This window comes from Ascidiella aspersa, chromosome 4 (assembly GCF_963924565.1).
Source record: "Ascidiella aspersa chromosome 4, kaAscAspe10.2, whole genome shotgun sequence".
NCBI lineage: Eukaryota > Metazoa > Chordata > Ascidiacea > Phlebobranchia > Ascidiidae > Ascidiella > Ascidiella aspersa.
The window spans coordinates 29,788,994-29,816,676 of NC_139450.1; the positions used below are offsets into that span (position 1 = coordinate 29,788,994).

The 27,683-nt window shown below is 52.7% G+C and overlaps 1 protein-coding gene across 1 annotated transcript in view; it reads right to left on the reverse strand.

Moving 5' to 3' along the window:
* Nucleotides 1–27,683, reverse strand: part of LOC146157394 (uncharacterized) — an 87,755-nt gene that overhangs the window by 8,915 nt on the left and 51,157 nt on the right. Inside the window, exons 4-10 of the mRNA XM_083388201.1 lie at nt 7,558–8,392; nt 5,183–5,383; nt 4,223–4,391; nt 3,399–3,500; nt 2,844–2,948; nt 1,462–1,680; nt 506–729 (exon numbers count right to left, since the gene is read on the reverse strand). Of these exons, the coding sequence (XP_083244327.1) occupies nt 506–729; nt 1,462–1,680; nt 2,844–2,948; nt 3,399–3,500; nt 4,223–4,391; nt 5,183–5,383; nt 7,558–8,392 (1,855 nt within the window). The remainder of the gene's footprint in view (nt 1–505; nt 730–1,461; nt 1,681–2,843; nt 2,949–3,398; nt 3,501–4,222; nt 4,392–5,182; nt 5,384–7,557; nt 8,393–27,683) is intronic.

The window sequence follows — 27,683 nt, forward strand, 5'->3', positions numbered from 1 at the left end:
TATGCGTTAGTTTTAAGGAATTGATAATGAGGTCTTTTCATGTGTTTCAGGATCATAATAGTTTTCATTTTAGGAATGCAGATTTTGATTTCCTAATATTCGTAGGAACTTGTGACCAAATTAAAAAAAATGTATTACGACTTTTTTAAGTGACTATTATATTTTTTAAGTGGTCGAATTTATTAGTTATCTAGGAACGCTGTTGTTTTCCCATAATTATTGTTACATACAAAGCGGTACAGTTCTCAGAAATAACTATTTCAGATAATGCTTTACCATTAGAAGCAAACCAGGCTATTCGTCGTATTGCCTTTATTTCGAATAGTAAAATCCTCAATTAAAATATATGGAAAAGAGTGTACTACAATACAATGGCCATAGTTTGGATTGTTTATTGCCTGGCAGCAGCGGGCTATATAATAAAACTATGTGTTTAAAACTGACGCAGTTCATCAATTCAAGGGAGCGTCAAATCAAACAAAAAAAGCAAAAACGAAAAACGTACCGGCGAGTCCTTGACAATTCGGGCGACCTCGGAAGACAGGGTGTCGGTGACGACGAGGGCCTTGGTGCAGATAGCGCCAGAGCAATAGCCGCGTTCCACTGAAACGTCGAAGTCGAGGCCGAAAGAGTCTCGCGCCAGCGTGTGTGTGCACGGGCAGGAGCGCGCGTAGCTGAATCCGTCGAAAGTGTGGATGCGACTACTGCCGGCGTAGCCTCGGCACACGACTGCAGAAGGATAAGAATGTTTATTTATAGGGCTATTTTTATAGGATGCAAATTAATTATCAATATTTTATTGAACAGATTTTCCGTCAACCGTTATTAGCCCCGACAGACGACTGTAGAAATGAAGAGTCGTTTTATTTGCCGATATTTTTGCGCAACCCGAGTTACTGTAAATGCACAGCTTTCTACCAAAAATGGCACATACACAGGGTTAAAATACTCATGATTTTTTGTTTCAGTCAAAACTTTTGCAATGGATTATTTGTAAGCGTTTCACCCTTTACTAAATTTTGTAATGAATATTGCGCTTTGCAAAACCTTATTATTCGCAGGAAATAGTTATAATAGCTTAAATCGTGAGTTCGGGAAGATAAAGGATTTCTTCAAATTACCAATAATTTACTGAGTAATACATAATATTTCTATCAGCCCTCTGGTCAGGGCGTAATTTAGACCTGATGTGTTCGAAGTTGCTTTTTGCGATACTTGTGCCTGTCACCCGATAAAACGGATTAGAACTTTGTACAAACTCGCTTAAAATTTCATGCGTTACAAAAAATTAACCGAGGTCAACTTGTTTGAAATTCGTTTACATTTTAACATGAAATTTGTAAAAGACAAAAACATGCTTCGAAATAATCGGAAGTTGCGTTGTAACGCAAACGCATCCAGAAGCAATGCACCGTCAACGGCGAGTTTCGATTCGGAATGTCGACCGTCGCCAAGACTTACAGTCGCACACGTAGCTTGGACAGCATCCTTGGACGTCCATGACCAGAGTAGGCTCAACACCTCCGTCGCACACCGGCTTGACTTGTTCGTCACAGGTGAGGGCCTTGCACATCACGTTGCGGTCGCTGACACACGTGCAAGTCTGGCACGCGTCGCTAGCGAGACGCCAGCTGGTCTGTACCTCGTGGAAGGCACCGCAGTCGTCTACGCAGCCGATGCCTGGATACAGGAAAGGATTTGGTTAACAAATATTTTTTTTAATATTTTTAACAACAAAAAAAAAATTTAAGGTTCAAATTTCTTTATTTCTAGTAAAACATTTTTCTTGGGGGGACAGGTCACTACTTTTTGTCAAGTTATAGTTAAAGGCTCGCTTTGTGTTTTACGACACGTAAAGTTGTTTCGGGGCAAACTTTAAACGCAAATGGCTGTTAATTGCATATAGGAGGAACCACACGGACAACTGTCCAAATGGCAGAGACTAAATAATGTTTAAATCATATTGCTGAGTGTTACACTTCTGCCTGGCAAAGGATATCGTCAGGCTGTGCCTCTTAACCTTTTTACGAGTAATTGCCTCCTAGAAGAAAACGGATTTGATTTAACCCCCTTTTATTTAAAGTTATGATCAATATATAAAATTAGAACAAAAATGACGTAACTCGCCTTTAAAAACAATAAAAATTTATAAAAAAGTTTAACAAAAGTATACCACTTTTTTGCAATTCTGCGTTCAAAATAAATATATAGCATGTGATATCAAAACTAACCCCAAAATACGCTACTTTATAGGTGGATCATTGCCGTACAAGATAAGTTTTTACTATATTTTGGCATAACAAGCTCAGTCCTAATTTAAACTGCTTCAGTCAAGTTTCGGTGTACTCCTGTTTGTACAAGTATTTTAAACCAGCTTTTCTTAAACAGGTGAATGGTTCACCCCAGGGTGAATAACATTTTTGCAGGGGTGAACCAACCAAAAGGGGTGAATAAGGGTGAACCGTCGGAAATGGATGATAACTCGCAATAAATTGACTGCTGAACTGTTGTTTTTTGGTGTTTTTTTTGCTTATTGTAATAGTGAAGTTGGTTTGCACTGACACTGAGTGTATAAGTACAAAAATTTAGTGACTGTGTTTTGTGGCTTTATATCTCTGGACTCGAGAAATTGTACATTTGCAATAGTAAAAGCTTGAGTTGATCTTGACAAAAATCGAAACAACCCAAGTCATTTTGTGCTGTTGTATATAGACGCGATAGTTTTATCATTTCATGAGACAAGGGTGAATGAAATCTGGAGATAGATGCTAGGAGTGAACAAAACTGAAAAAGTTTAAGAAGCACTGTTTCAAACCATGGAGCATTGTACTCAAAGTTCTTACGTTCGCATCTGTACACTCCGCAACACTCGGTGTCGTCGTTGAGTCGTTCACGTCGTTCGTTGAAGGCGCAAGTGGGCGCTGGTGGGCACGAGTCGGACTTGCAGACTGTGAGCAAGAAAAAATGCATTGCTTAAGTTTGCTTGGCCCACAATTCGCGAAAAAAAAGATGCTTCTTGACAAATATCATTTCAAATAAATAGGAAATTAAAATAATTGCAGTTAGTTTTTTCATTGACGTGGAGAAAAAATAAGTATAGGTGTTTTCTTTGAAGTATATTTACAATAAAAAATAGATTTGCAGAGTAACTTGAGATTACGCTTGTAGATTCAACGAAATAGTAAATTTTAACTGAATTTAGATTTTTATTGATATCGGTAAGATCCTATATATGACATCATTTAAATTCATACTGAATCGTTTATTTTGTTGGTAATATTTTATAAGCAAGTTAATAAATAGAACGATCGTAGCGCTGTGATCAGCATTGTTGCACGTAAACCTAAATTGTGCTAAAACTTCTGAAATGAAGTAGCATAAGGCAATTAAAAACTCACTGCACTCGTATGCAGGACAGCAGTCCGATGGGTTCACAATCACAGCTTGGTGATGGTCTTCGCAGGTCGGGATTTCACTGGTGCAGAGGGAAGAGTCGCACACTGAACAAAACAAAGAATACATAAATGTCGGCAACCATATTGCAAAAGTTAAGGGTCAGTCTAGCATTCAGTGTATAGGACGATTAACGCCATTCTCAAACTCCCCAGAAATCTAAATGCAGGGTGCCTGTTTTTTTTAAATGTTTTTGTTAAATGAGAATGAAATTCGAACGCAGGATAACGTTATTCTCATTTCAAGAAAAGTTAAAATTACATGAATCACATCGTTGGAAAACTATAACCACAAAACGAAATTGTCATTCACTACCACAAAAACAAAAGAGTTATAAACTTGTTTGGTTTCGACCTATGACCAGAAAGCAGAGTTAAGACCGCTGTATAACGGAAAGCCAAAGTCACTATGGTATCAACCAACCCAAAGGAACATGCACCACAAATGTCAACTTTGAGTGTAACAATAGATAAAAATCACTCTTTCGGTGTAAACGAGGTTATTAACCTACGTTTTGTCAGCAGTTTCCAATTCATTAGGGTAAATAGTTAAACGAGAACGTTAGCCAACTTATATACTGTAAAATAAAAAGACTACATAGAATAACGACAAAGCTATGAACTTGTATACGATGTTATATACAATAAGCGCTGTTCTATACGATAAGCTGGGGCGCGACATAGTCATCCGGCACACAAGAATATATTTTTTATCTGTTGATATGTTGCCTGGTTGGGCGATATATATTTTTAGTGTAACAGTAGCCTACCGCATTCGTATTCGTCGCAGCAGTCCGCCTTCTTAGTGACAAGCATGAAGCCAGCATCGCATTCTGGTGCCGCGATAGCAGGGCAGCTCTTGGCGCTGCAGAGCGGTCCTTCGCTGGTGCACAGACACTCCTGGCAAGAATCGCACGGGTCGACCCAACTGTCGCCAACCTATGGCATCAGTAAAGTTGTTGTTAGATAAACGACTAACTTTTGGTCTAAATCCAACTGCTGCATTTGAAAAGGTCGAATATTTGGCATTTAATTCCGATTCTGACACCTGATGATTTCGAGTCAACGTAGGTCGTTTAAAGGATTTTTTTTGCCTGGATATAGGCCGGAATATGTTTAGCGTTAAAATGTTTAGTTTTATCAAGTTGTTATTAATTACTGCTTCCTCAAAAAATGCCGTGAAGGCTATTAATTGTGCAAATGACAGCCGAGTGTAAATAACACTATGTTATTTTTATATCTATGTTTTCTATACAACGTTTGTAAAGTTAAAAGTTCATGTTTATCAAAAACAGAAAAGTTATGCTATACAGATTTAATAAACGGCTTTGATAAAGTTTAAAAGGTTGTCTGCTAAAAGTCACACTTCACTTGAAGAATGAAGTTTAAAATGACGTCAGCAACACGACGGACAAGTATTGTGGCGGATAATCCTGCGGTGCGAGTCAGGGCCGGATTAACCATTAGGCTAATAAGCTGTAGCCTTAGGCCATGGAAAAATCAACCACCAATTTTTTAAGGTTACATTTTTGTAGGTAGCCTACTCTTAATATTTTTTGTAGCTTGGTTTGCAACATTTAGCCCATCTATGGTAGACAGCCTTACGCCTACAGTACCCTTGATCCGACCCTGGTGCTAGCTATCAGTTGCAATCGAGTATTTGTTTCCATGCCCGGATTAAAAAAATTCAAACCGACTTAAAAGGCAAAGAGAAAAACTGGGCTGCTCACATTATGAGGCAGACCGTCAGTGTCTTTACAGCTGGTGTGGTCAACAACGCATACAGGACAGCAGTCGAAGGGATCGGCAAGTTCAAGCTTCTGGCCAGCCGGACACGAGCTTACTTCGCAGGTCTCGGGCACGCACTGGGCCTCGCCGCCCATGCAGATGCAGTTACTGCAGCCGTTATCTTCTTTCCAGACGGCACCCGTCTGCAGCCAAGAGGACATTATTTTTAATCTATTTTTAGCCCATTTCACAACCACGTTTGGGGTTAAGCGGTAAATGCGAGAGACTTTCATAGTGAATTTGGTGATTAGTAACTTCTGCACTGTAAGTCCTAAAGGTGGGAATGTTTACCGAATGTTCTTTCACCGTATATTTTAGTCATATAATTTGTTATCTGTTTACTGTACTTGCAATCTGGTGGCTCCTGGTATTCTCATTGTTGTATTTTTTGTAAACAATAGACTAGTTTATGATTACTTTAGTCTAAGTTTTATTGCTAATAATTGAACCACAGTTTGAAGCTTAAAAATAAATTTGGAACATTATTTTTTGAAGAAATTATTTTTCATTATTAAAGCACCAATGAACTTTTACAGAAAAATGTACCTCCTGGTTGAACTTGATGTTGGAAATATCATTCTTCCATCATTTAGTTTAACAAACGCTTACTAGCAGCATAAAAGTCGATTTGTTTTGTTTACATATTAGTTTTTCGTTTGGGAATTACAATGCTGAATTTCAGGGGCATTGTTTTGCTGCTGGTCAAAGTCAAAGTTGTTAAAGTCGTCTTCAAATAAATAAGCGGTTGCTTTTTCTCGTACAAATCGGCCAAGGTTATATGACAGCCATGACTTTATTCAAAATGTTGCAGAATAGTTGTGGCACTATGGAATGTTTTTTTCACATATTTGCCTGGAGAAATAATGGCTAAAAGGTAAGATTAATATTTGCATTTCTTACGAACTCACTTTGATGAAAACCAGTTGTTTAGAATTGTGGTAACTGTTCTATACAGTGAGTGTGAAGTGATATGATTAATTTCTATTATACTAAATTACCTGCCGATTACCATGACCTTAGTTAGACTCTATGGGTCAATCAAACACTCAAGCAAGCGCCATGTACATCACTTGAACAACAATATTGTTACTGGTAACACTAACACTGCTATTTTTTTCAAACTAACTTTAAAATTACTTAACAGATCATGTTTGTGAAAAAACACTAGAACACAACCACTAGAACACAATAAATGTTTTTAAATATGTTTAAAAATTAGGGATAAATTTGAAAAAAAAATGACCATTCTTTTGTGTTGTTATGCTATGGTTTTCTTTCACTGTAGGATTTGTAGTTGCTGCAAGATTGCTGTAAAGACTAATGTTTCAAAGGAACGGTTCTCAAACTTTTTCAACTTGTTGACCCCTTATGCTTTCTTAAAATATTGGCGGACCTCTTTCAAGAATAAAACAGCGAAAATGTCATTTTTATAGTACAACAATTACTGTTAACATTCAGTTTGAACTCAAACAAACTATCATCAATGAACACAAGCTGTCAAAAGATTTATTATCAATAAAATTCAGTAAGAAAATGTTCTCCCGACTAACATAACTTATCAATAGGACGATTATTTTTTGACCTAAAAATGTGAAATTGTAAAAAATTAAAACTTTGACAAATTTTGACCTAAAAATAATTTATTTTGACAAAATTTTAACCTATTAGGAAAACGTCCATTTAAACAATGAATTGTTGTAGATAGTGTATCAATGTCTTTACCTCTTTAGTCATTTGTTTTTGTTGACTGACGACCGGTGGAACACGATATTTTTAGCATATGAAAAAGACAAACTAATAAAAAGCCACGTGGCAAAATGGCCCTCCACAACTGGATTTTTTTTGTCTATTTGAACTATGTAATTCCCAATTTTTTTATGGTGTTTCCAGTATGTCTAAGCCTATTTTGTAAATGGTGTTTTCAAAGGCGTCGTGGGTCTCATCGCACTTCCGAGATGGAAGTTTAGGTAACTTAAATGAAGGCGTTTTTTCACTTTGTGCGCATCGATATAATATTATCTGCATAATTTAGCTTTTGTATTCAATATAACACCACCTAAAGCTTAAACTGTAATAAAATAAACGAAGTATGTGGTGTTTTTAAAGTTACTTCTTGATGGCGTCATGTTAAGGTGTAACTTTGTGACGTCACGTTCAGTAAACAGACAAAGTGCTAATCTATTCTACTGTTGACCCAAGTTTGCACGTTAAATGATTTGTTTCACGTTTGAACAAAATCGTTTTAAAAGAATTTCTTATGTAGCGTATGGGTGCGCCTGCTTTTAAGCAAATCACAGACGGAAAAATCAGTTCTCACCGCTTTACGTCCGGATTCCGTCAAGCAGGGACAGTCCCTAGGATAGACGCAAGCTAGGCCGTCGCAGACCTGGTCAGCTTCGCACTTGGGACAGGCGGACGCGTCGTGGACACCTGGACACGAGCCGTCCATGTAGCCAGAAGCGGAGGAAGCGAGCGCCTTAGCATAGGTCTCAGCGAGAGCGCTATGGCGTCCAGCAGTGTAGGCGCCATAGTCAGATGCGAGCGCTGCTCCGGAATGGGCAGTAGCTCCCGCGCCAAGAGACACGTCGCCGGCGCTAAAGGAAACCACAGATTTAGATCCGGAATCGGAATTGCCGTCGACCAAAAGTCCGCTAGAGGCTGCTGAATCAGCAGCGCCTAGGCCGGCGACGCCTGACTGCTGTGCCTGGCCGATCGCGATGCCACTCGGCTTCTTGTTTGAATCGCCTCTGACCGAGCTGAAGAAGAATTCCGGTGAGAGAAGACCGGCACCTATGCCGACCCCGGCGCCTGCTCCGTAACCGCCGCTTACGCACTTAGAAACAGCGCAGCAAGCGTGCTTGTCAATCGGCGCGTTCAGCGAACCGGCGGGGCAGCGCAGTTGGGCGAGGACCGGGCACTTGGTCGGGTTACAGACGCACTCGTACGTTCCGCAGCAGTCGCCCGCGGCGTTATCAGGAAGGAACTGCACGTCCTCGTAGTGCTCGCAACACGGCGCTGTCGATTGACACGCGTCCGGAGCACAGTCGATATCTACCAGACGGTAGGTGAGGCAGCACTCGTCGGTGCGCTCACTGATCACCTTCTGACCCTCGCCGGCTACAGGCATCGGGTCACAGGACTTTGGCACGCACCTAGAAAAAAACGCTGGTCAAAAACGTTGAGGATTGATGGCAGCCGGGATAGCCTTGAAAGAAAAGCTTTACAAAGCAAGTAAATAAGCCAGATAGTTTTAGTAAACAAACCTTAACCGGTAAACCTGTTACTCGGATAGTTATTGCTTGTAATTATGATAATGATTCTGATTTTGTTTTTTATTCTTTTTTACCAACATTTTTCAAAACACACCATTTTGAATAAAAATACCAATCAAGAATAGTAGGGAAGGTGGTAAACAAAACTACAAATTACATTTGCCAGAAGAGCTCTATAAACTTGAAAACTACAAACATTTTCAAATACCTAGCAATTAGAAAAAAAACCTAAAAAAAACTTAAAATAAAAAAACTTGAACAGAAAATCAGTTTTGAACAGAAAAATAAGACTAAAAACAGAAAAATCAGACGAACTTGATGTCGGTCCAACCGGTGCAGGAACAGAGTGAGCATGGGTCGCCAAATTCATACCACGTCTCTCCAAAAGAACGAGAAACTCCATTTTCATCAACACATGACGGAGATTCAGAAATGTCACCATCATGTAGGATACTTCCTCCAGCATTTCCGGTTCCGAGGGCTGCATTTTCGGCCGCATTGGCGAGCAAAACATCGCTGCCAGTCGAACCGTCACCTCCAGTCACGGTTTCGAAACTAGCGCCTCCTAGGACGATGTCCGACTTGCCCTGTCCGAATGCTCCATTATAAGCTGGGCCGCCGTAGTGTCCTCGATAGAGGCCATTGCCGGCTAGAGCGCCAGCTGCAGCGCCACTGCCAATTACAGTGTCGCCGTGCTGGTAAATGGTCTTGGACTTCTTGCCGCCCTTTCTGCCACCGTCGACAGCGACGCCGGCGTCTTGGGCGCCGTAGGCCGCGCCGAGTCCAGCAGCCGCTTGATCGGCAGCCATGCCAGCCTTGACAACTCCGTCGGAATGGTCGCCATCATAATCTTCCGTCACGAATGAGAGACCGCCAATGACGATACCCGAGTCGGCAGCACCCATGGCCTTAGCACCTCCATAGTACTGACCCGGGCCGCCGTAATACTGACCGTGGCCAGCCGCACCTCCGAATGCATTAGCGCCAATCACAGTATCTCCCATAGTAAAGTAGGTCTTGGTTATGTCCTCTCCGTCTTCTTCGCCTCCGACGTACACGTCGCTACCTTGCTTGCTAGCAGCGAGCGCTTTTCCAAGGGCTGCATTTTCGGCCGCATTGGCGAGCAAAACATCGCTGCCGGTCGAACCGTCACCTCCAGTCACGGTTTCGAAACTAGCGCCTCCTAGGACGATGTCCGACTTGCCCTGTCCGAATGCTCCATTATAAGCTGGGCCGCCGTAGTGTCCTCGATAGAGGCCATTGCCGGCTAGAGCGCCAGCTGCAGCTCCACTGCCAATTACAGTGTCGCCGAGCTGGTAAATGGTCTTGGACTTCTTGCCGCCCTTTCTGCCACCGTCGACAGCGACGCCGGCGTCTTGGGCGCCGTAGGCCGCGCCGAGTCCAGCAGCCGCTTGATCGGCAGCCATGCCAGCCTTGACAACTCCGTCGTAATGGTCACCATCATAATCTTCCGTCACGAATGAGAGACCGCCAACGACGATACCCGAGTCGGCAGCACCCATGGCCTTAGCACCTCCATAGTACTGACCCGGGCCGCCGTAATACTGACCGTGGCCAGCCGCACCTCCGAATGCATTAGCGCCAATCACAGTATCTCCCATAGTAAAGTAGGTCTTGGTCATGTCCTCTCCGTCTTCTTCGCCTCCGACGTACACGTCGCTACCTTGCTTGCTAGCAGCGAGCGCTTTTCCGAGGGCTGCATTTTCGGCCGCATTGGCGAGCAAAACATCGCTGCCGGTCGAACCGTCACCTCCAGTCACGGTTTCGAAACTAGCGCCTCCTAGGACGATGTCCGACTTGCCCTGTCCGAATGCTCCATTATAAGCTGGGCCGCCGTAGTGTCCTCGATAGAGGCCATTGCCGGCTAGAGCGCCAGCTGCAGCTCCACTGCCAATTACAGTGTCGCCGAGCTGGTAAATGGTCTTGGACTTCTTGCCGCCCTTTCTGCCACCGTCGACAGCGACGCCGGCGTCTTGGGCGCCGTAGGCCGCGCCGAGTCCAGCAGCCGCTTGATCGGCAGCCATGCCAGCCTTGACAACTCCGTCGTAATGGTCGCCATCATAATCTTCCGTCACGAATGAGAGACCGCCAACGACGATACCCGAGTCGGCAGCACCCATGGCCTTAGCACCTCCATAGTACTGACCCGGGCCGCCGTAATACTGACCGTGGCCAGCCGCACCTCCGAATGCATTAGCGCCAATCACAGTATCTCCCATAGTAAAGTAGGTCTTGGTCATGTCCTCTCCGTCTTCTTCGCCTCCGACGTACACGTCGCTACCTTGCTTGCTAGCAGCGAGCGCTTTTCCGAGGGCTGCATTTTCGGCCGCATTGGCGAGCAAAACATCGCTGCCGGTCGAACCGTCACCTCCAGTCACGGTTTCGAAACTAGCGCCTCCTAGGACGATGTCCGACTTGCCCTGTCCGAATGCTCCATTATAAGCTGGGCCGCCGTAGTGTCCTCGATAGAGGCCGTTGCCGGCTAGAGCGCCAGCTGCAGCTCCACTGCCAATTACAGTGTCGCCGAGCTGGTAAATGGTCTTGGACTTCTTGCCGCCCTTTCTGCCACCGTCGACAGCGACGCCGGCGTCTTGGGCGCCGTAGGCCGCGCCGAGTCCAGCAGCCGCTTGATCGGCAGCCATGCCAGCCTTGACAACTCCGTCGTAATGGTCGCCATCATAATCTTCCGTCACGAATGAGAGACCGCCAACGACGATACCCGAGTCGGCAGCACCCATGGCCTTAGCACCTCCATAGTACTGACCCGGGCCGCCGTAATACTGACCGTGGCCAGCCGCACCTCCGAATGCATTAGCGCCAATCACAGTATCTCCCATAGTAAAGTAGGTCTTGGTCATGTCCTCTCCGTCTTCTTCGCCTCCGACGTACACGTCGCTACCTTGCTTGCTAGCAGCGAGCGCTTTTCCGAGGGCTGCATTTTCGGCCGCATTGGCGAGCAAAACATCGCTGCCGGTCGAACCGTCACCTCCAGTCACGGTTTCGAAACTAGCGCCTCCTAGGACGATGTCCGACTTGCCCTGTCCGAATGCTCCATTATAAGCTGGGCCGCCGTAGTGTCCTCGATAGAGGCCATTGCCGGCTAGAGCGCCAGCTGCAGCTCCACTGCCAATTACAGTGTCGCCGAGCTGGTAAATGGTCTTGGACTTCTTGCCGCCCTTTCTGCCACCGTCGACAGCGACGCCGGCGTCTTGGGCGCCGTAGGCCGCGCCGAGTCCAGCAGCCGCTTGATCGGCAGCCATGCCAGCCTTGACAACTCCGTCGTAATGGTCGCCATCATAATCTTCCGTCACGAATGAGAGACCGCCAACGACGATACCCGAGTCGGCAGCACCCATGGCCTTAGCACCTCCATAGTACTGACCCGGGCCGCCGTAATACTGACCGTGGCCAGCCGCACCTCCGAATGCATTAGCGCCAATCACAGTATCTCCCATAGTAAAGTAGGTCTTGGTCATGTCCTCTCCGTCTTCTTCGCCTCCGACGTACACGTCGCTACCTTGCTTGCTAGCAGCGAGCGCTTTTCCGAGGGCTGCATTTTCGGCCGCATTGGCGAGCAAAACATCGCTGCCGGTCGAACCGTCACCTCCAGTCACGGTTTCGAAACTAGCGCCTCCTAGGACGATGTCCGACTTGCCCTGTCCGAATGCTCCATTATAAGCTGGGCCGCCGTAGTGTCCTCGATAGAGGCCATTGCCGGCTAGAGCGCCAGCTGCAGCTCCACTGCCAATTACAGTGTCGCCGAGCTGGTAAATGGTCTTGGACTTCTTGCCGCCCTTTCTGCCACCGTCGACAGCGACGCCGGCGTCTTGGGCGCCGTAGGCCGCGCCGAGTCCAGCAGCCGCTTGATCGGCAGCCATGCCAGCCTTGACAACTCCGTCGTAATGGTCGCCATCATAATCTTCCGTCACGAATGAGAGACCGCCAACGACGATACCCGAGTCGGCAGCACCCATGGCCTTAGCACCTCCATAGTACTGACCCGGGCCGCCGTAATACTGACCGTGGCCAGCCGCACCTCCGAATGCATTAGCGCCAATCACAGTATCTCCCATAGTAAAGTAGGTCTTGGTCATGTCCTCTCCGTCTTCTTCGCCTCCGACGTACACGTCGCTACCTTGCTTGCTAGCAGCGAGCGCTTTTCCGAGGGCTGCATTTTCGGCCGCATTGGCGAGCAAAACATCGCTGCCGGTCGAACCGTCACCTCCAGTCACGGTTTCGAAACTAGCGCCTCCTAGGACGATGTCCGACTTGCCCTGTCCGAATGCTCCATTATAAGCTGGGCCGCCGTAGTGTCCTCGATAGAGGCCATTGCCGGCTAGAGCGCCAGCTGCAGCTCCACTGCCAATTACAGTGTCGCCGAGCTGGTAAATGGTCTTGGACTTCTTGCCGCCCTTTCTGCCACCGTCGACAGCGACGCCGGCGTCTTGGGCGCCGTAGGCCGCGCCGAGTCCAGCAGCCGCTTGATCGGCAGCCATGCCAGCCTTGACAACTCCGTCGTAATGGTCGCCATCATAATCTTCCGTCACGAATGAGAGACCGCCAACGACGATACCCGAGTCGGCAGCACCCATGGCCTTAGCACCTCCATAGTACTGACCCGGGCCGCCGTAATACTGACCGTGGCCAGCCGCACCTCCGAATGCATTAGCGCCAATCACAGTATCTCCCATAGTAAAGTAGGTCTTGGTCATGTCCTCTCCGTCTTCTTCGCCTCCGACGTACACGTCGCTACCTTGCTTGCTAGCAGCGAGCGCTTTTCCGAGGGCTGCATTTTCGGCCGCATTGGCGAGCAAAACATCGCTGCCGGTCGAACCGTCACCTCCAGTCACGGTTTCGAAACTAGCGCCTCCTAGGACGATGTCCGACTTGCCCTGTCCGAATGCTCCATTATAAGCTGGGCCGCCGTAGTGTCCTCGATAGAGGCCATTGCCGGCTAGAGCGCCAGCTGCAGCTCCACTGCCAATTACAGTGTCGCCGAGCTGGTAAATGGTCTTGGACTTCTTGCCGCCCTTTCTGCCACCGTCGACAGCGACGCCGGCGTCTTGGGCGCCGTAGGCCGCGCCGAGTCCAGCAGCCGCTTGATCGGCAGCCATGCCAGCCTTGACAACTCCGTCGTAATGGTCGCCATCATAATCTTCCGTCACGAATGAGAGACCGCCAACGACGATACCCGAGTCGGCAGCACCCATGGCCTTAGCACCTCCATAGTACTGACCCGGGCCGCCGTAATACTGACCGTGGCCAGCCGCACCTCCGAATGCATTAGCGCCAATCACAGTATCTCCCATAGTAAAGTAGGTCTTGGTCATGTCCTCTCCGTCTTCTTCGCCTCCGACGTACACGTCGCTACCTTGCTTGCTAGCAGCGAGCGCTTTTCCGAGGGCTGCATTTTCGGCCGCATTGGCGAGCAAAACATCGCTGCCGGTCGAACCGTCACCTCCAGTCACGGTTTCGAAACTAGCGCCTCCTAGGACGATGTCCGACTTGCCCTGTCCGAATGCTCCATTATAAGCTGGGCCGCCGTAGTGTCCTCGATAGAGGCCATTGCCGGCTAGAGCGCCAGCTGCAGCTCCACTGCCAATTACAGTGTCGCCGAGCTGGTAAATGGTCTTGGACTTCTTGCCGCCCTTTCTGCCACCGTCGACAGCGACGCCGGCGTCTTGGGCGCCGTAGGCCGCGCCGAGTCCAGCAGCCGCTTGATCGGCAGCCATGCCAGCCTTGACAACTCCGTCGTAATGGTCGCCATCATAATCTTCCGTCACGAATGAGAGACCGCCAACGACGATACCCGAGTCGGCAGCACCCATGGCCTTAGCACCTCCATAGTACTGACCCGGGCCGCCGTAATACTGACCGTGGCCAGCCGCACCTCCGAATGCATTAGCGCCAATCACAGTATCTCCCATAGTAAAGTAGGTCTTGGTCATGTCCTCTCCGTCTTCTTCGCCTCCGACGTACACGTCGCTACCTTGCTTGCTAGCAGCGAGCGCTTTTCCGAGGGCTGCATTTTCGGCCGCATTGGCGAGCAAAACATCGCTGCCGGTCGAACCGTCACCTCCAGTCACGGTTTCGAAACTAGCGCCTCCTAGGACGATGTCCGACTTGCCCTGTCCGAATGCTCCATTATAAGCTGGGCCGCCGTAGTGTCCTCGATAAAGGCCATTGCCGGCTAGAGCGCCAGCTGCAGCTCCACTGCCAATTACAGTGTCGCCGAGCTGGTAAATGGTCTTGGACTTCTTGCCGCCCTTTCTGCCACCGTCGACAGCGACGCCGGCGTCTTGGGCGCCGTAGGCCGCGCCGAGTCCAGCAGCCGCTTGATCGGCAGCCATGCCAGCCTTGACAACTCCGTCGTAATGGTCGCCATCATAATCTTCCGTCACGAATGAGAGACCGCCAACGACGATACCCGAGTCGGCAGCACCCATGGCCTTAGCACCTCCATAGTACTGACCCGGGCCGCCGTAATACTGACCGTGGCCAGCCGCACCTCCGAATGCATTAGCGCCAATCACAGTATCTCCCATAGTAAAGTAGGTCTTGGTCATGTCCTCTCCGTCTTCTTCGCCTCCGACGTACACGTCGCTACCTTGCTTGCTAGCAGCGAGCGCTTTTCCGAGGGCTGCATTTTCGGCCGCATTGGCGAGCAAAACATCGCTGCCGGTCGAACCGTCACCTCCAGTCACGGTTTCGAAACTAGCGCCTCCTAGGACGATGTCCGACTTGCCCTGTCCGAATGCTCCATTATAAGCTGGGCCGCCGTAGTGTCCTCGATAGAGGCCATTGCCGGCTAAAGCGCCAGCTGCAGCTCCACTGCCAATTACAGTGTCGCCGAGCTGGTAAATGGTCTTGGACTTCTTGCCGCCCTTTCTGCCACCGTCGACAGCGACGCCGGCGTCTTGGGCGCCGTAGGCCGCGCCGAGTCCAGCAGCCGCTTGATCGGCAGCCATGCCAGCCTTGACAACTCCGTCGTAATGGTCGCCATCATAATCTTCCGTCACGAATGAGAGACCGCCAACGACGATACCCGAGTCGGCAGCACCCATGGCCTTAGCACCTCCATAGTACTGACCCGGGCCGCCGTAATACTGACCGTGGCCAGCCGCACCTCCGAATGCATTAGCGCCAATCACAGTATCTCCCATAGTAAAGTAGGTCTTGGTCATGTCCTCTCCGTCTTCTTCGCCTCCGACGTACACGTCGCTACCTTGCTTGCTAGCAGCGAGCGCTTTTCCGAGGGCTGCATTTTCGGCCGCATTGGCGAGCAAAACATCGCTGCCGGTCGAACCGTCACCTCCAGTCACGGTTTCGAAACTAGCGCCTCCTAGGACGATGTCCGACTTGCCCTGTCCGAATGCTCCATTATAAGCTGGGCCGCCGTAGTGTCCTCGATAGAGGCCATTGCCGGCTAGAGCGCCAGCTGCAGCTCCACTGCCAATTACAGTGTCGCCGAGCTGGTAAATGGTCTTGGACTTCTTGCCGCCCTTTCTGCCACCGTCGACAGCGACGCCGGCGTCTTGGGCGCCGTAGGCCGCGCCGAGTCCAGCAGCCGCTTGATCGGCAGCCATGCCAGCCTTGACAACTCCGTCGTAATGGTCGCCATCATAATCTTCCGTCACGAATGAGAGACCGCCAACGACGATACCCGAGTCGGCAGCACCCATGGCCTTAGCACCTCCATAGTACTGACCCGGGCCGCCGTAATACTGACCGTGGCCAGCCGCACCTCCGAATGCATTAGCGCCAATCACAGTATCTCCCATAGTAAAGTAGGTCTTGGTCATGTCCTCTCCGTCTTCTTCGCCTCCGACGTACACGTCGCTACCTTGCTTGCTAGCAGCGAGCGCTTTTCCGAGGGCTGCATTTTCGGCCGCATTGGCGAGCAAAACATCGCTGCCGGTCGAACCGTCACCTCCAGTCACGGTTTTGAAACTAGCGCCTCCTAGGACGATGTCCGACTTGCCCTGTCCGAATGCTCCATTATAAGCTGGGCCGCCGTAGTGTCCTCGATAGAGGCCATTGCCGGCTAGAGCGCCAGCTGCAGCTCCACTGCCAATTACAGTGTCGCCGAGCTGGTAAATGGTCTTGGACTTCTTGCCGCCCTTTCTGCCACCGTCGACAGCGACGCCGGCGTCTTGGGCGCCGTAGGCCGCGCCGAGTCCAGCAGCCGCTTGATCGGCAGCCATGCCAGCCTTGACAACTCCGTCGTAATGGTCGCCATCATAATCTTCCGTCACGAATGAGAGACCGCCAACGACGATACCCGAGTCGGCAGCACCCATGGCCTTAGCACCTCCATAGTACTGACCCGGGCCGCCGTAATACTGACCGTGGCCAGCCGCACCTCCGAATGCATTAGCGCCAATCACAGTATCTCCCATAGTAATGTAGGTCTTGGTCATGTCCTCTCCGTCTTCTTCGCCTCCGACGTACACGTCGCTACCTTGCTTGCTAGCAGCGAGCGCTTTTCCGAGGGCTGCATTTTCGGCCGCATTGGCGAGCAAAACATCGCTGCCGGTCGAACCGTCACCTCCAGTCACGGTTTCGAAACTAGCGCCTCCTAGGACGATGTCCGACTTGCCCTGTCCGAATGCTCCATTATAAGCTGGGCCGCCGTAGTGTCCTCGATAGAGGCCATTGCCGGCTAGAGCGCCAGCTGCAGCTCCACTGCCAATTACAGTGTCGCCGAGCTGGTAAATGGTCTTGGACTTCTTGCCGCCCTTTCTGCCACCGTCGACAGCGACGCCGGCGTCTTGGGCGCCGTAGGCCGCGCCGAGTCCAGCAGCCGCTTGATCGGCAGCCATGCCAGCCTTGACAACTCCGTCGTAATGGTCGCCATCATAATCTTCCGTCACGAATGAGAGACCGCCAACGACGATACCCGAGTCGGCAGCACCCATGGCCTTAGCACCTCCATAGTACTGACCCGGGCCGCCGTAATACTGACCGTGGCCAGCCGCACCTCCGAATGCATTAGCGCCAATCACAGTATCTCCCATAGTAAAGTAGGTCTTGGTCATGTCCTCTCCGTCTTCTTCGCCTCCGACGTACACGTCGCTACCTTGCTTGCTAGCAGCGAGCGCTTTTCCGAGGGCTGCATTTTCGGCCGCATTGGCGAGCAAAACATCGCTGCCGGTCGAACCGTCACCTCCAGTCACGGTTTCGAAACTAGCGCCTCCTAGGACGATGTCCGACTTGCCCTGTCCGAATGCTCCATTATAAGCTGGGCCGCCGTAGTGTCCTCGATAGAGGCCATTGCCGGCTAGAGCGCCAGCTGCAGCTCCACTGCCAATTACAGTGTCGCCGAGCTGGTAAATGGTCTTGGACTTCTTGCCGCCCTTTCTGCCACCGTCGACAGCGACGCCGGCGTCTTGGGCGCCGTAGGCCGCGCCGAGTCCAGCAGCCGCTTGATCGGCAGCCATGCCAGCCTTGACAACTCCGTCGTAATGGTCGCCATCATAATCTTCCGTCACGAATGAGAGACCGCCAACGACGATACCCGAGTCGGCAGCACCCATGGCCTTAGCACCTCCATAGTACTGACCCGGGCCGCCGTAATACTGACCGTGGCCAGCCGCACCTCCGAATGCATTAGCGCCAATCACAGTATCTCCCATAGTAAAGTAGGTCTTGGTCATGTCCTCTCCGTCTTCTTCGCCTCCGACGTACACGTCGCTACCTTGCTTGCTAGCAGCGAGCGCTTTTCCGAGGGCTGCATTTTCGGCCGCATTGGCGAGCAAAACATCGCTGCCGGTCGAACCGTCACCTCCAGTCACGGTTTCGAAACTAGCGCCTCCTAGGACGATGTCCGACTTGCCCTGTCCGAATGCTCCATTATAAGCTGGGCCGCCGTAGTGTCCTCGATAGAGGCCATTGCCGGCTAGAGCGCCAGCTGCAGCTCCACTGCCAATTACAGTGTCGCCGAGCTGGTAAATGGTCTTGGACTTCTTGCCGCCCTTTCTGCCACCGTCGACAGCGACGCCGGCGTCTTGGGCGCCGTAGGCCGCGCCGAGTCCAGCAGCCGCTTGATCGGCAGCCATGCCAGCCTTGACAACTCCGTCGTAATGGTCGCCATCATAATCTTCCGTCACGAATGAGAGACCGCCAACGACGATACCCGAGTCGGCAGCACCCATGGCCTTAGCACCTCCATAGTACTGACCCGGGCCGCCGTAATACTGACCGTGGCCAGCCGCACCTCCGAATGCATTAGCGCCAATCACAGTATCTCCCATAGTAAAGTAGGTCTTGGTCATGTCCTCTCCGTCTTCTTCGCCTCCGACGTACACGTCGCTACCTTGCTTGCTAGCAGCGAGCGCTTTTCCGAGGGCTGCATTTTCGGCCGCATTGGCGAGCAAAACATCGCTGCCGGTCGAACCGTCACCTCCAGTCACGGTTTCGAAACTAGCGCCTCCTAGGACGATGTCCGACTTGCCCTGTCCGAATGCTCCATTATAAGCTGGGCCGCCGTAGTGTCCTCGATATAGGCCATTGCCGGCTAGAGCGCCAGCTGCAGCTCCACTGCCAATTACAGTGTCGCCGAGCTGGTAAATGGTCTTGGACTTCTTGCCGCCCTTTCTGCCACCGTCGACAGCGACGCCGGCGTCTTGGGCGCCGTAGGCCGCGCCGAGTCCAGCAGCCGCTTGATCGGCAGCCATGCCAGCCTTGACAACTCCGTCGTAATGGTCGCCATCATAATCTTCCGTCACGAATGAGAGACCGCCAACGACGATACCCGAGTCGGCAGCACCCATGGCCTTAGCACCTCCATAGTACTGACCCGGGCCGCCGTAATACTGACCGTGGCCAGCCGCACCTCCGAATGCATTAGCGCCAATCACAGTATCTCCCATAGTAAAGTAGGTCTTGGTCATGTCCTCTCCGTCTTCTTCGCCTCCGACGTACACGTCGCTACCTTGCTTGCTAGCAGCGAGCGCTTTTCCGAGGGCTGCATTTTCGGCCGCATTGGCGAGCAAAACATCGCTGCCGGTCGAACCGTCACCTCCAGTCACGGTTTCGAAACTAGCGCCTCCTAGGACGATGTCCGACTTGCCCTGTCCGAATGCTCCATTATAAGCTGGGCCGCCGTAGTGTCCTCGATAGAGGCCATTGCCGGCTAGAGCGCCAGCTGCAGCTCCACTGCCAATTACAGTGTCGCCGAGCTGGTAAATGGTCTTGGACTTCTTGCCGCCCTTTCTGCCACCGTCGACAGCGACGCCGGCGTCTTGGGCGCCGTAGGCCGCGCCGAGTCCAGCAGCCGCTTGATCGGCAGCCATGCCAGCCTTGACAACTCCGTCGTAATGGTCGCCATCATAATCTTCCGTCACGAATGAGAGACCGCCAACGACGATACCCGAGTCGGCAGCACCCATGGCCTTAGCACCTCCATAGTACTGACCCGGGCCGCCGTAATACTGACCGTGGCCAGCCGCACCTCCGAATGCATTAGCGCCAATCACAGTATCTCCCATAGTAAAGTAGGTCTTGGTCATGTCCTCTCCGTCTTCTTCGCCTCCGACGTACACGTCGCTACCTTGCTTGCTAGCAGCGAGCGCTTTTCCGAGGGCTGCATTTTCGGCCGCATTGGCGAGCAAAACATCGCTGCCGGTCGAACCGTCACCTCCAGTCACGGTTTCGAAACTAGCGCCTCCTAGGACGATGTCCGACTTGCCCTGTCCGAATGCTCCATTATAAGCTGGGCCGCCGTAGTGTCCTCGATAGAGGCCATTGCCGGCTAGAGCGCCAGCTGCAGCTCCACTGCCAATTACAGTGTCGCCGAGCTGGTAAATGGTCTTGGACTTCTTGCCGCCCTTTCTGCCACCGTCGACAGCGACGCCGGCGTCTTGGGCGCCGTAGGCCGCGCCGAGTCCAGCAGCCGCTTGATCGGCAGCCATGCCAGCCTTGACAACTCCGTCGTAATGGTCGCCATCATAATCTTCGGTCACGAATGAGAGACCGCCAACGACGATACCCGAGTCGGCAGCACCCATGGCCTTAGCACCTCCATAGTACTGACCCGGGCCGCCGTAATACTGACCGTGGCCAGCCGCACCTCCGAATGCATTAGCGCCAATCACAGTATCTCCCATAGTAAAGTAGGTCTTGGTCATGTCCTCTCCGTCTTCTTCGCCTCCGACGTACACGTCGCTACCTTGCTTGCTAGCAGCGAGCGCTTTTCCGAGGGCTGCATTTTCGGCCGCATTGGCGAGCAAAACATCGCTGCCGGTCGAACCGTCACCTCCAGTCACGGTTTCGAAACTAGCGCCTCCTAGGACGATGTCCGACTTGCCCTGTCCGAATGCTCCATTATAAGCTGGGCCGCCGTAGTGTCCTCGATAGAGGCCATTGCCGGCTAGAGCGCCAGCTGCAGCTCCACTGCCAATTACAGTGTCGCCGAGCTGGTAAATGGTCTTGGACTTCTTGCCGCCCTTTCTGCCACCGTCGAGAGCGACGCCGGCGTCTTGGGCGCCGTAGGCCGCGCCGAGTCCAGCAGCCGCTTGATCGGCAGCCATGCCAGCCTTGACAACTCCGTCGTAATGGTCGCCATCATAATCTTCCGTCACGAATGAGAGACCGCCAACGACGATACCCGAGTCGGCAGCACCCATGGCCTTAGCACCTCCATAGTACTGACCCGGGCCGCCGTAATACTGACCGTGGCCAGCCGCACCTCCGAATGCATTAGCGCCAACCACAGTATCTCCCATAGTAAAGTAGGTCTTGGTCATGTCCTCTCCGTCTTCTTCGCCTCCGACGTACACGTCGCTACCTTGCTTGCTAGCAGCGAGCGCTTTTCCGAGGGCTGCATTTTCGGCCGCATTGGCGAGCAAAACATCGCTGCCGGTCGAACCGTCACCTCCAGTCACGGTTTCGAAACTAGCGCCTCCTAGGACGATGTCCGACTTGCCCTGTCCGAATGCTCCATTATAAGCTGGGCCGCCGTAGTGTCCTCGATAGAGGCCATTGCCGGCTAGAGCGCCAGCTGCAGCTCCACTGCCAATTACAGTGTCGCCGAGCTGGTAAATGGTCTTGGACTTCTTGCCGCCCTTTCTGCCACCGTCGACAGCGACGCCGGCGTCTTGGGCGCCGTAGGCCGCGCCGAGTCCAGCAGCCGCTTGATCGGCAGCCATGCCAGCCTTGACAACTCCGTCGTAATGGTCGCCATCATAATCTTCCGTCACGAATGAGAGACCGCCAACGACGATACCCGAGTCGGCAGCACCCATGGCCTTAGCACCTCCATAGTACTGACCCGGGCCGCCGTAATACTGACCGTGGCCAGCCGCACCTCCGAATGCATTAGCGCCAATCACAGTATCTCCCATAGTAAAGTAGGTCTTGGTCATGTCCTCTCCGTCTTCTTCGCCTCCGACGTACACGTCGCTACCTTGCTTGCTAGCAGCGAGCGCTTTTCCGAGGGCTGCATTTTCGGCCGCATTGGCGAGCAAAACATCGCTGCCGGTCGAACCGTCACCTCCAGTCACGGTTTCGAAACTAGCGCCTCCTAGGACGATGTCCGACTTGCCCTGTCCGAATGCTCCATTATAAGCTGGGCCGCCGTAGTGTCCTCGATAGAGGCCATTGCCGGCTAAAGCGCCAGCTGCAGCTCCACTGCCAATTACAGTGTCGCCGAGCTGGTAAATGGTCTTGGACTTCTTGCCGCCCTTTCTGCCACCGTCGACAGCGACGCCGGCGTCTTGGGCGCCGTAGGCCGCGCCGAGTCCAGCAGCCGCTTGATCGGCAGCCATGCCAGCCTTGACAACTCCGTCGTAATGGTCGCCATCATAATCTTCCGTCACGAATGAGAGACCGCCAACGACGATACCCGAGTCGGCAGCACCCATGGCCTTAGCACCTCCATAGTACTGACCCGGGCCGCCGTAATACTGACCGTGGCCAGCCGCACCTCCGAATGCATTAGCGCCAATCACAGTATCTCCCATAGTAAAGTAGGTCTTGGTCATGTCCTCTCCGTCTTCTTCGCCTCCGACGTACACGTCGCTACCTTGCTTGCTAGCAGCGAGCGCTTTTCCGAGGGCTGCATTTTCGGCCGCATTGGCGAGCAAAACATCGCTGCCGGTCGAACCGTCACCTCCAGTCACGGTTTCGAAACTAGCGCCTCCTAGGACGATGTCCGACTTGCCCTGTCCGAATGCTCCATTATAAGCTGGGCCGCCGTAGTGTCCTCGATATAGGCCATTGCCGGCTAGAGCGCCAGCTGCAGCTCCACTGCCAATTACAGTGTCGCCGAGCTGGTAAATGGTCTTGGACTTCTTGCCGCCCTTTCTGCCACCGTCGACAGCGACGCCGGCGTCTTGGGCGCCGTAGGCCGCGCCGAGTCCAGCAGCCGCTTGATCGGCAGCCATGCCAGCCTTGACAACTCCGTCGTAATGGTCGCCATCATAATCTTCCGTCACGAATGAGAGACCGCCAACGACGATACCCGAGTCGGCAGCACCCATGGCCTTAGCACCTCCATAGTACTGACCCGGGCCGCCGTAATACTGACCGTGGCCAGCCGCACCTCCGAATGCATTAGCGCCAATCACAGTATCTCCCATAGTAAAGTAGGTCTTGGTCATGTCCTCTCCGTCTTCTTCGCCTCCGACGTACACGTCGCTACCTTGCTTGCTAGCAGCGAGCGCTTTTCCGAGGGCTGCATTTTCGGCCGCATTGGCGAGCAAAACATCGCTGCCGGTCGAACCGTCACCTCCAGTCACGGTTTCGAAACTAGCGCCTCCTAGGACGATGTCCGACTTGCCCTGTCCGAATGCTCCATTATAAGCTGGGCCGCCGTAGTGTCCTCGATAGAGGCCATTGCCGGCTAGAGCGCCAGCTGCAGCTCCACTGCCAATTACAGTGTCGCCGAGCTGGTAAATGGTCTTGGACTTCTTGCCGCCCTTTCTGCCACCGTCGACAGCGACGCCGGCGTCTTGGGCGCCGTAGGCCGCGCCGAGTCCAGCAGCCGCTTGATCGGCAGCCATGCCAGCCTTGACAACTCCGTCGTAATGGTCGCCATCATAATCTTCCGTCACGAATGAGAGACCGCCAACGACGATACCCGAGTCGGCAGCACCCATGGCCTTAGCACCTCCATAGTACTGACCCGGGCCGCCGTAATACTGACCGTGGCCAGCCGCACCTCCGAATGCATTAGCGCCAATCACAGTATCTCCCATAGTAAAGTAGGTCTTGGTCATGTCCTCTCCGTCTTCTTCGCCTCCGACGTACACGTCGCTACCTTGCTTGCTAGCAGCGAGCGCTTTTCCGAGGGCTGCATTTTCGGCCGCATTGGCGAGCAAAACATCGCTGCCGGTCGAACCGTCACCTCCAGTCACGGTTTCGAAACTAGCGCCTCCTAGGACGATGTCCGACTTGCCCTGTCCGAATGCTCCATTATAAGCTGGGCCGCCGTAGTGTCCTCGATAGAGGCCATTGCCGGCTAGAGCGCCAGCTGCAGCTCCACTGCCAATTACAGTGTCGCCGAGCTGGTAAATGGTCTTGGACTTCTTGCCGCCCTTTCTGCCACCGTCGACAGCGACGCCGGCGTCTTGGGCGCCGTAGGCCGCGCCGAGTCCAGCAGCCGCTTGATCGGCAGCCATGCCAGCCTTGACAACTCCGTCGTAATGGTCGCCATCATAATCTTCCGTCACGAATGAGAGACCGCCAACGACGATACCCGAGTCGGCAGCACCCATGGCCTTAGCACCTCCATAGTACTGACCCGGGCCGCCGTAATACTGACCGTGGCCAGCCGCACCTCCGAATGCATTAGCGCCAATCACAGTATCTCCCATAGTAAAGTAGGTCTTGGTCATGTCCTCTCCGTCTTCTTCGCCTCCGACGTACACGTCGCTACCTTGCTTGCTAGCAGCGAGCGCTTTTCCGAGGGCTGCATTTTCGGCCGCATTGGCGAGCAAAACATCGCTGCCGGTCGAACCGTCACCTCCAGTCACGGTTTCGAAACTAGCGCCTCCTAGGACGATGTCCGACTTGCCCTGTCCGAATGCTCCATTATAAGCTGGGCCGCCGTAGTGTCCTCGATAGAGGCCATTGCCGGCTAGAGCGCCAGCTGCAGCTCCACTGCCAATTACAGTGTCGCCGAGCTGGTAAATGGTCTTGGACTTCTTGCCGCCCTTTCTGCCACCGTCGACAGCGACGCCGGCGTCTTGGGCGCCGTAGGCCGCGCCGAGTCCAGCAGCCGCTTGATCGGCAGCCATGCCAGCCTTGACAACTCCGTCGTAATGGTCGCCATCATAATCTTCCGTCACGAATGAGAGACCGCCAACGACGATACCCGAGTCGGCAGCACCCATGGCCTTAGCACCTCCATAGTACTGACCCGGGCCGCCGTAATACTGACCGTGGCCAGCCGCACCTCCGAATGCATTAGCGCCAATCACAGTATCTCCCATAGTAAAGTAGGTCTTGGTCATGTCCTCTCCGTCTTCTTCGCCTCCGACGTACACGTCGCTACCTTGCTTGCTAGCAGCGAGCGCTTTTCCGAGGGCTGCATTTTCGGCCGCATTGGCGAGCAAAACATCGCTGCCGGTCGAACCGTCACCTCCAGTCACGGTTTCGAAACTAGCGCCTCCTAGGACGATGTCCGACTTGCCCTGTCCGAATGCTCCATTATAAGCTGGGCCGCCGTAGTGTCCTCGATAGAGGCCATTGCCGGCTAGAGCGCCAGCTGCAGCTCCACTGCCAATTACAGTGTCGCCGAGCTGGTAAATGGTCTTGGACTTCTTGCCGCCCTTTCTGCCACCGTCGACAGCGACGCCGGCGTCTTGGGCGCCGTAGGCCGCGCCGAGTCCAGCAGCCGCTTGATCGGCAGCCATGCCAGCCTTGACAACTCCGTCGTAATGGTCGCCATCATAATCTTCCGTCACGAATGAGAGACCGCCAACGACGATACCCGAGTCGGCAGCACCCATGGCCTTAGCACCTCCATAGTACTGACCCGGGCCGCCGTAATACTGACCGTGGCCAGCCGCACCTCCGAATGCATTAGCGCCAATCACAGTATCTCCCATAGTAAAGTAGGTCTTGGTCATGTCCTCTCCGTCTTCTTCGCCTCCGACGTACACGTCGCTACCTTGCTTGCTAGCAGCGAGCGCTTTTCCGAGGGCTGCATTTTCGGCCGCATTGGCGAGCAAAACATCGCTGCCGGTCGAACCGTCACCTCCAGTCACGGTTTCGAAACTAGCGCCTCCTAGGACGATGTCCGACTTGCCCTGTCCGAATGCTCCATTATAAGCTGGGCCGCCGTAGTGTCCTCGATAGAGGCCATTGCCGGCTAAAGCGCCAGCTGCAGCTCCACTGCCAATTACAGTGTCGCCGAGCTGGTAAATGGTCTTGGACTTCTTGCCGCCCTTTCTGCCACCGTCGACAGCGACGCCGGCGTCTTGGGCGCCGTAGGCCGCGCCGAGTCCAGCAGCCGCTTGATCGGCAGCCATGCCAGCCTTGACAACTCCGTCGTAATGGTCGCCATCATAATCTTCCGTCACGAATGAGAGACCGCCAACGACGATACCCGAGTCGGCAGCACCCATGGCCTTAGCACCTCCATAGTACTGACCCGGGCCGCCGTAATACTGACCGTGGCCAGCCGCACCTCCGAATGCATTAGCGCCAATCACAGTATCTCCCATAGTAAAGTAGGTCTTGGTCATGTCCTCTCCGTCTTCTTCGCCTCCGACGTACACGTCGCTACCTTGCTTGCTAGCAGCGAGCGCTTTTCCGAGGGCTGCATTTTCGGCCGCATTGGCGAGCAAAACATCGCTGCCGGTCGAACCGTCACCTCCAGTCACGGTTTCGAAACTAGCGCCTCCTAGGACGATGTCCGACTTGCCCTGTCCGAATGCTCCATTATAAGCTGGGCCGCCGTAGTGTCCTCGATATAGGCCATTGCCGGCTAGAGCGCCAGCTGCAGCTCCACTGCCAATTACAGTGTCGCCGAGCTGGTAAATGGTCTTGGACTTCTTGCCGCCCTTTCTGCCACCGTCGACAGCGACGCCGGCGTCTTGGGCGCCGTAGGCCGCGCCGAGTCCAGCAGCCGCTTGATCGGCAGCCATGCCAGCCTTGACAACTCCGTCGTAATGGTCGCCATCATAATCTTCCGTCACGAATGAGAGACCGCCAACGACGATACCCGAGTCGGCAGCACCCATGGCCTTAGCACCTCCATAGTACTGACCCGGGCCGCCGTAATACTGACCGTGGCCAGCCGCACCTCCGAATGCATTAGCGCCAATCACAGTATCTCCCATAGTAAAGTAGGTCTTGGTCATGTCCTCTCCGTCTTCTTCGCCTCCGACGTACACGTCGCTACCTTGCTTGCTAGCAGCGAGCGCTTTTCCGAGGGCTGCATTTTCGGCCGCATTGGCGAGCAAAACATCGCTGCCGGTCGAACCGTCACCTCCAGTCACGGTTTCGAAACTAGCGCCTCCTAGGACGATGTCCGACTTGCCCTGTCCGAATGCTCCATTATAAGCTGGGCCGCCGTAGTGTCCTCGATAGAGGCCATTGCCGGCTAGAGCGCCAGCTGCAGCTCCACTGCCAATTACAGTGTCGCCGAGCTGGTAAATGGTCTTGGACTTCTTGCCGCCCTTTCTGCCACCGTCGACAGCGACGCCGGCGTCTTGGGCGCCGTAGGCCGCGCCGAGTCCAGCAGCCGCTTGATCGGCAGCCATGCCAGCCTTGACAACTCCGTCGTAATGGTCGCCATCATAATCTTCCGTCACGAATGAGAGACCGCCAACGACGATACCCGAGTCGGCAGCACCCATGGCCTTAGCACCTCCATAGTACTGACCCGGGCCGCCGTAATACTGACCGTGGCCAGCCGCACCTCCGAATGCATTAGCGCCAATCACAGTATCTCCCATAGTAAAGTAGGTCTTGGTCATGTCCTCTCCGTCTTCTTCGCCTCCGACGTACACGTCGCTACCTTGCTTGCTAGCAGCGAGCGCTTTTCCGAGGGCTGCATTTTCGGCCGCATTGGCGAGCAAAACATCGCTGCCGGTCGAACCGTCACCTCCAGTCACGGTTTCGAAACTAGCGCCTCCTAGGACGATGTCCGACTTGCCCTGTCCGAATGCTCCATTATAAGCTGGGCCGCCGTAGTGTCCTC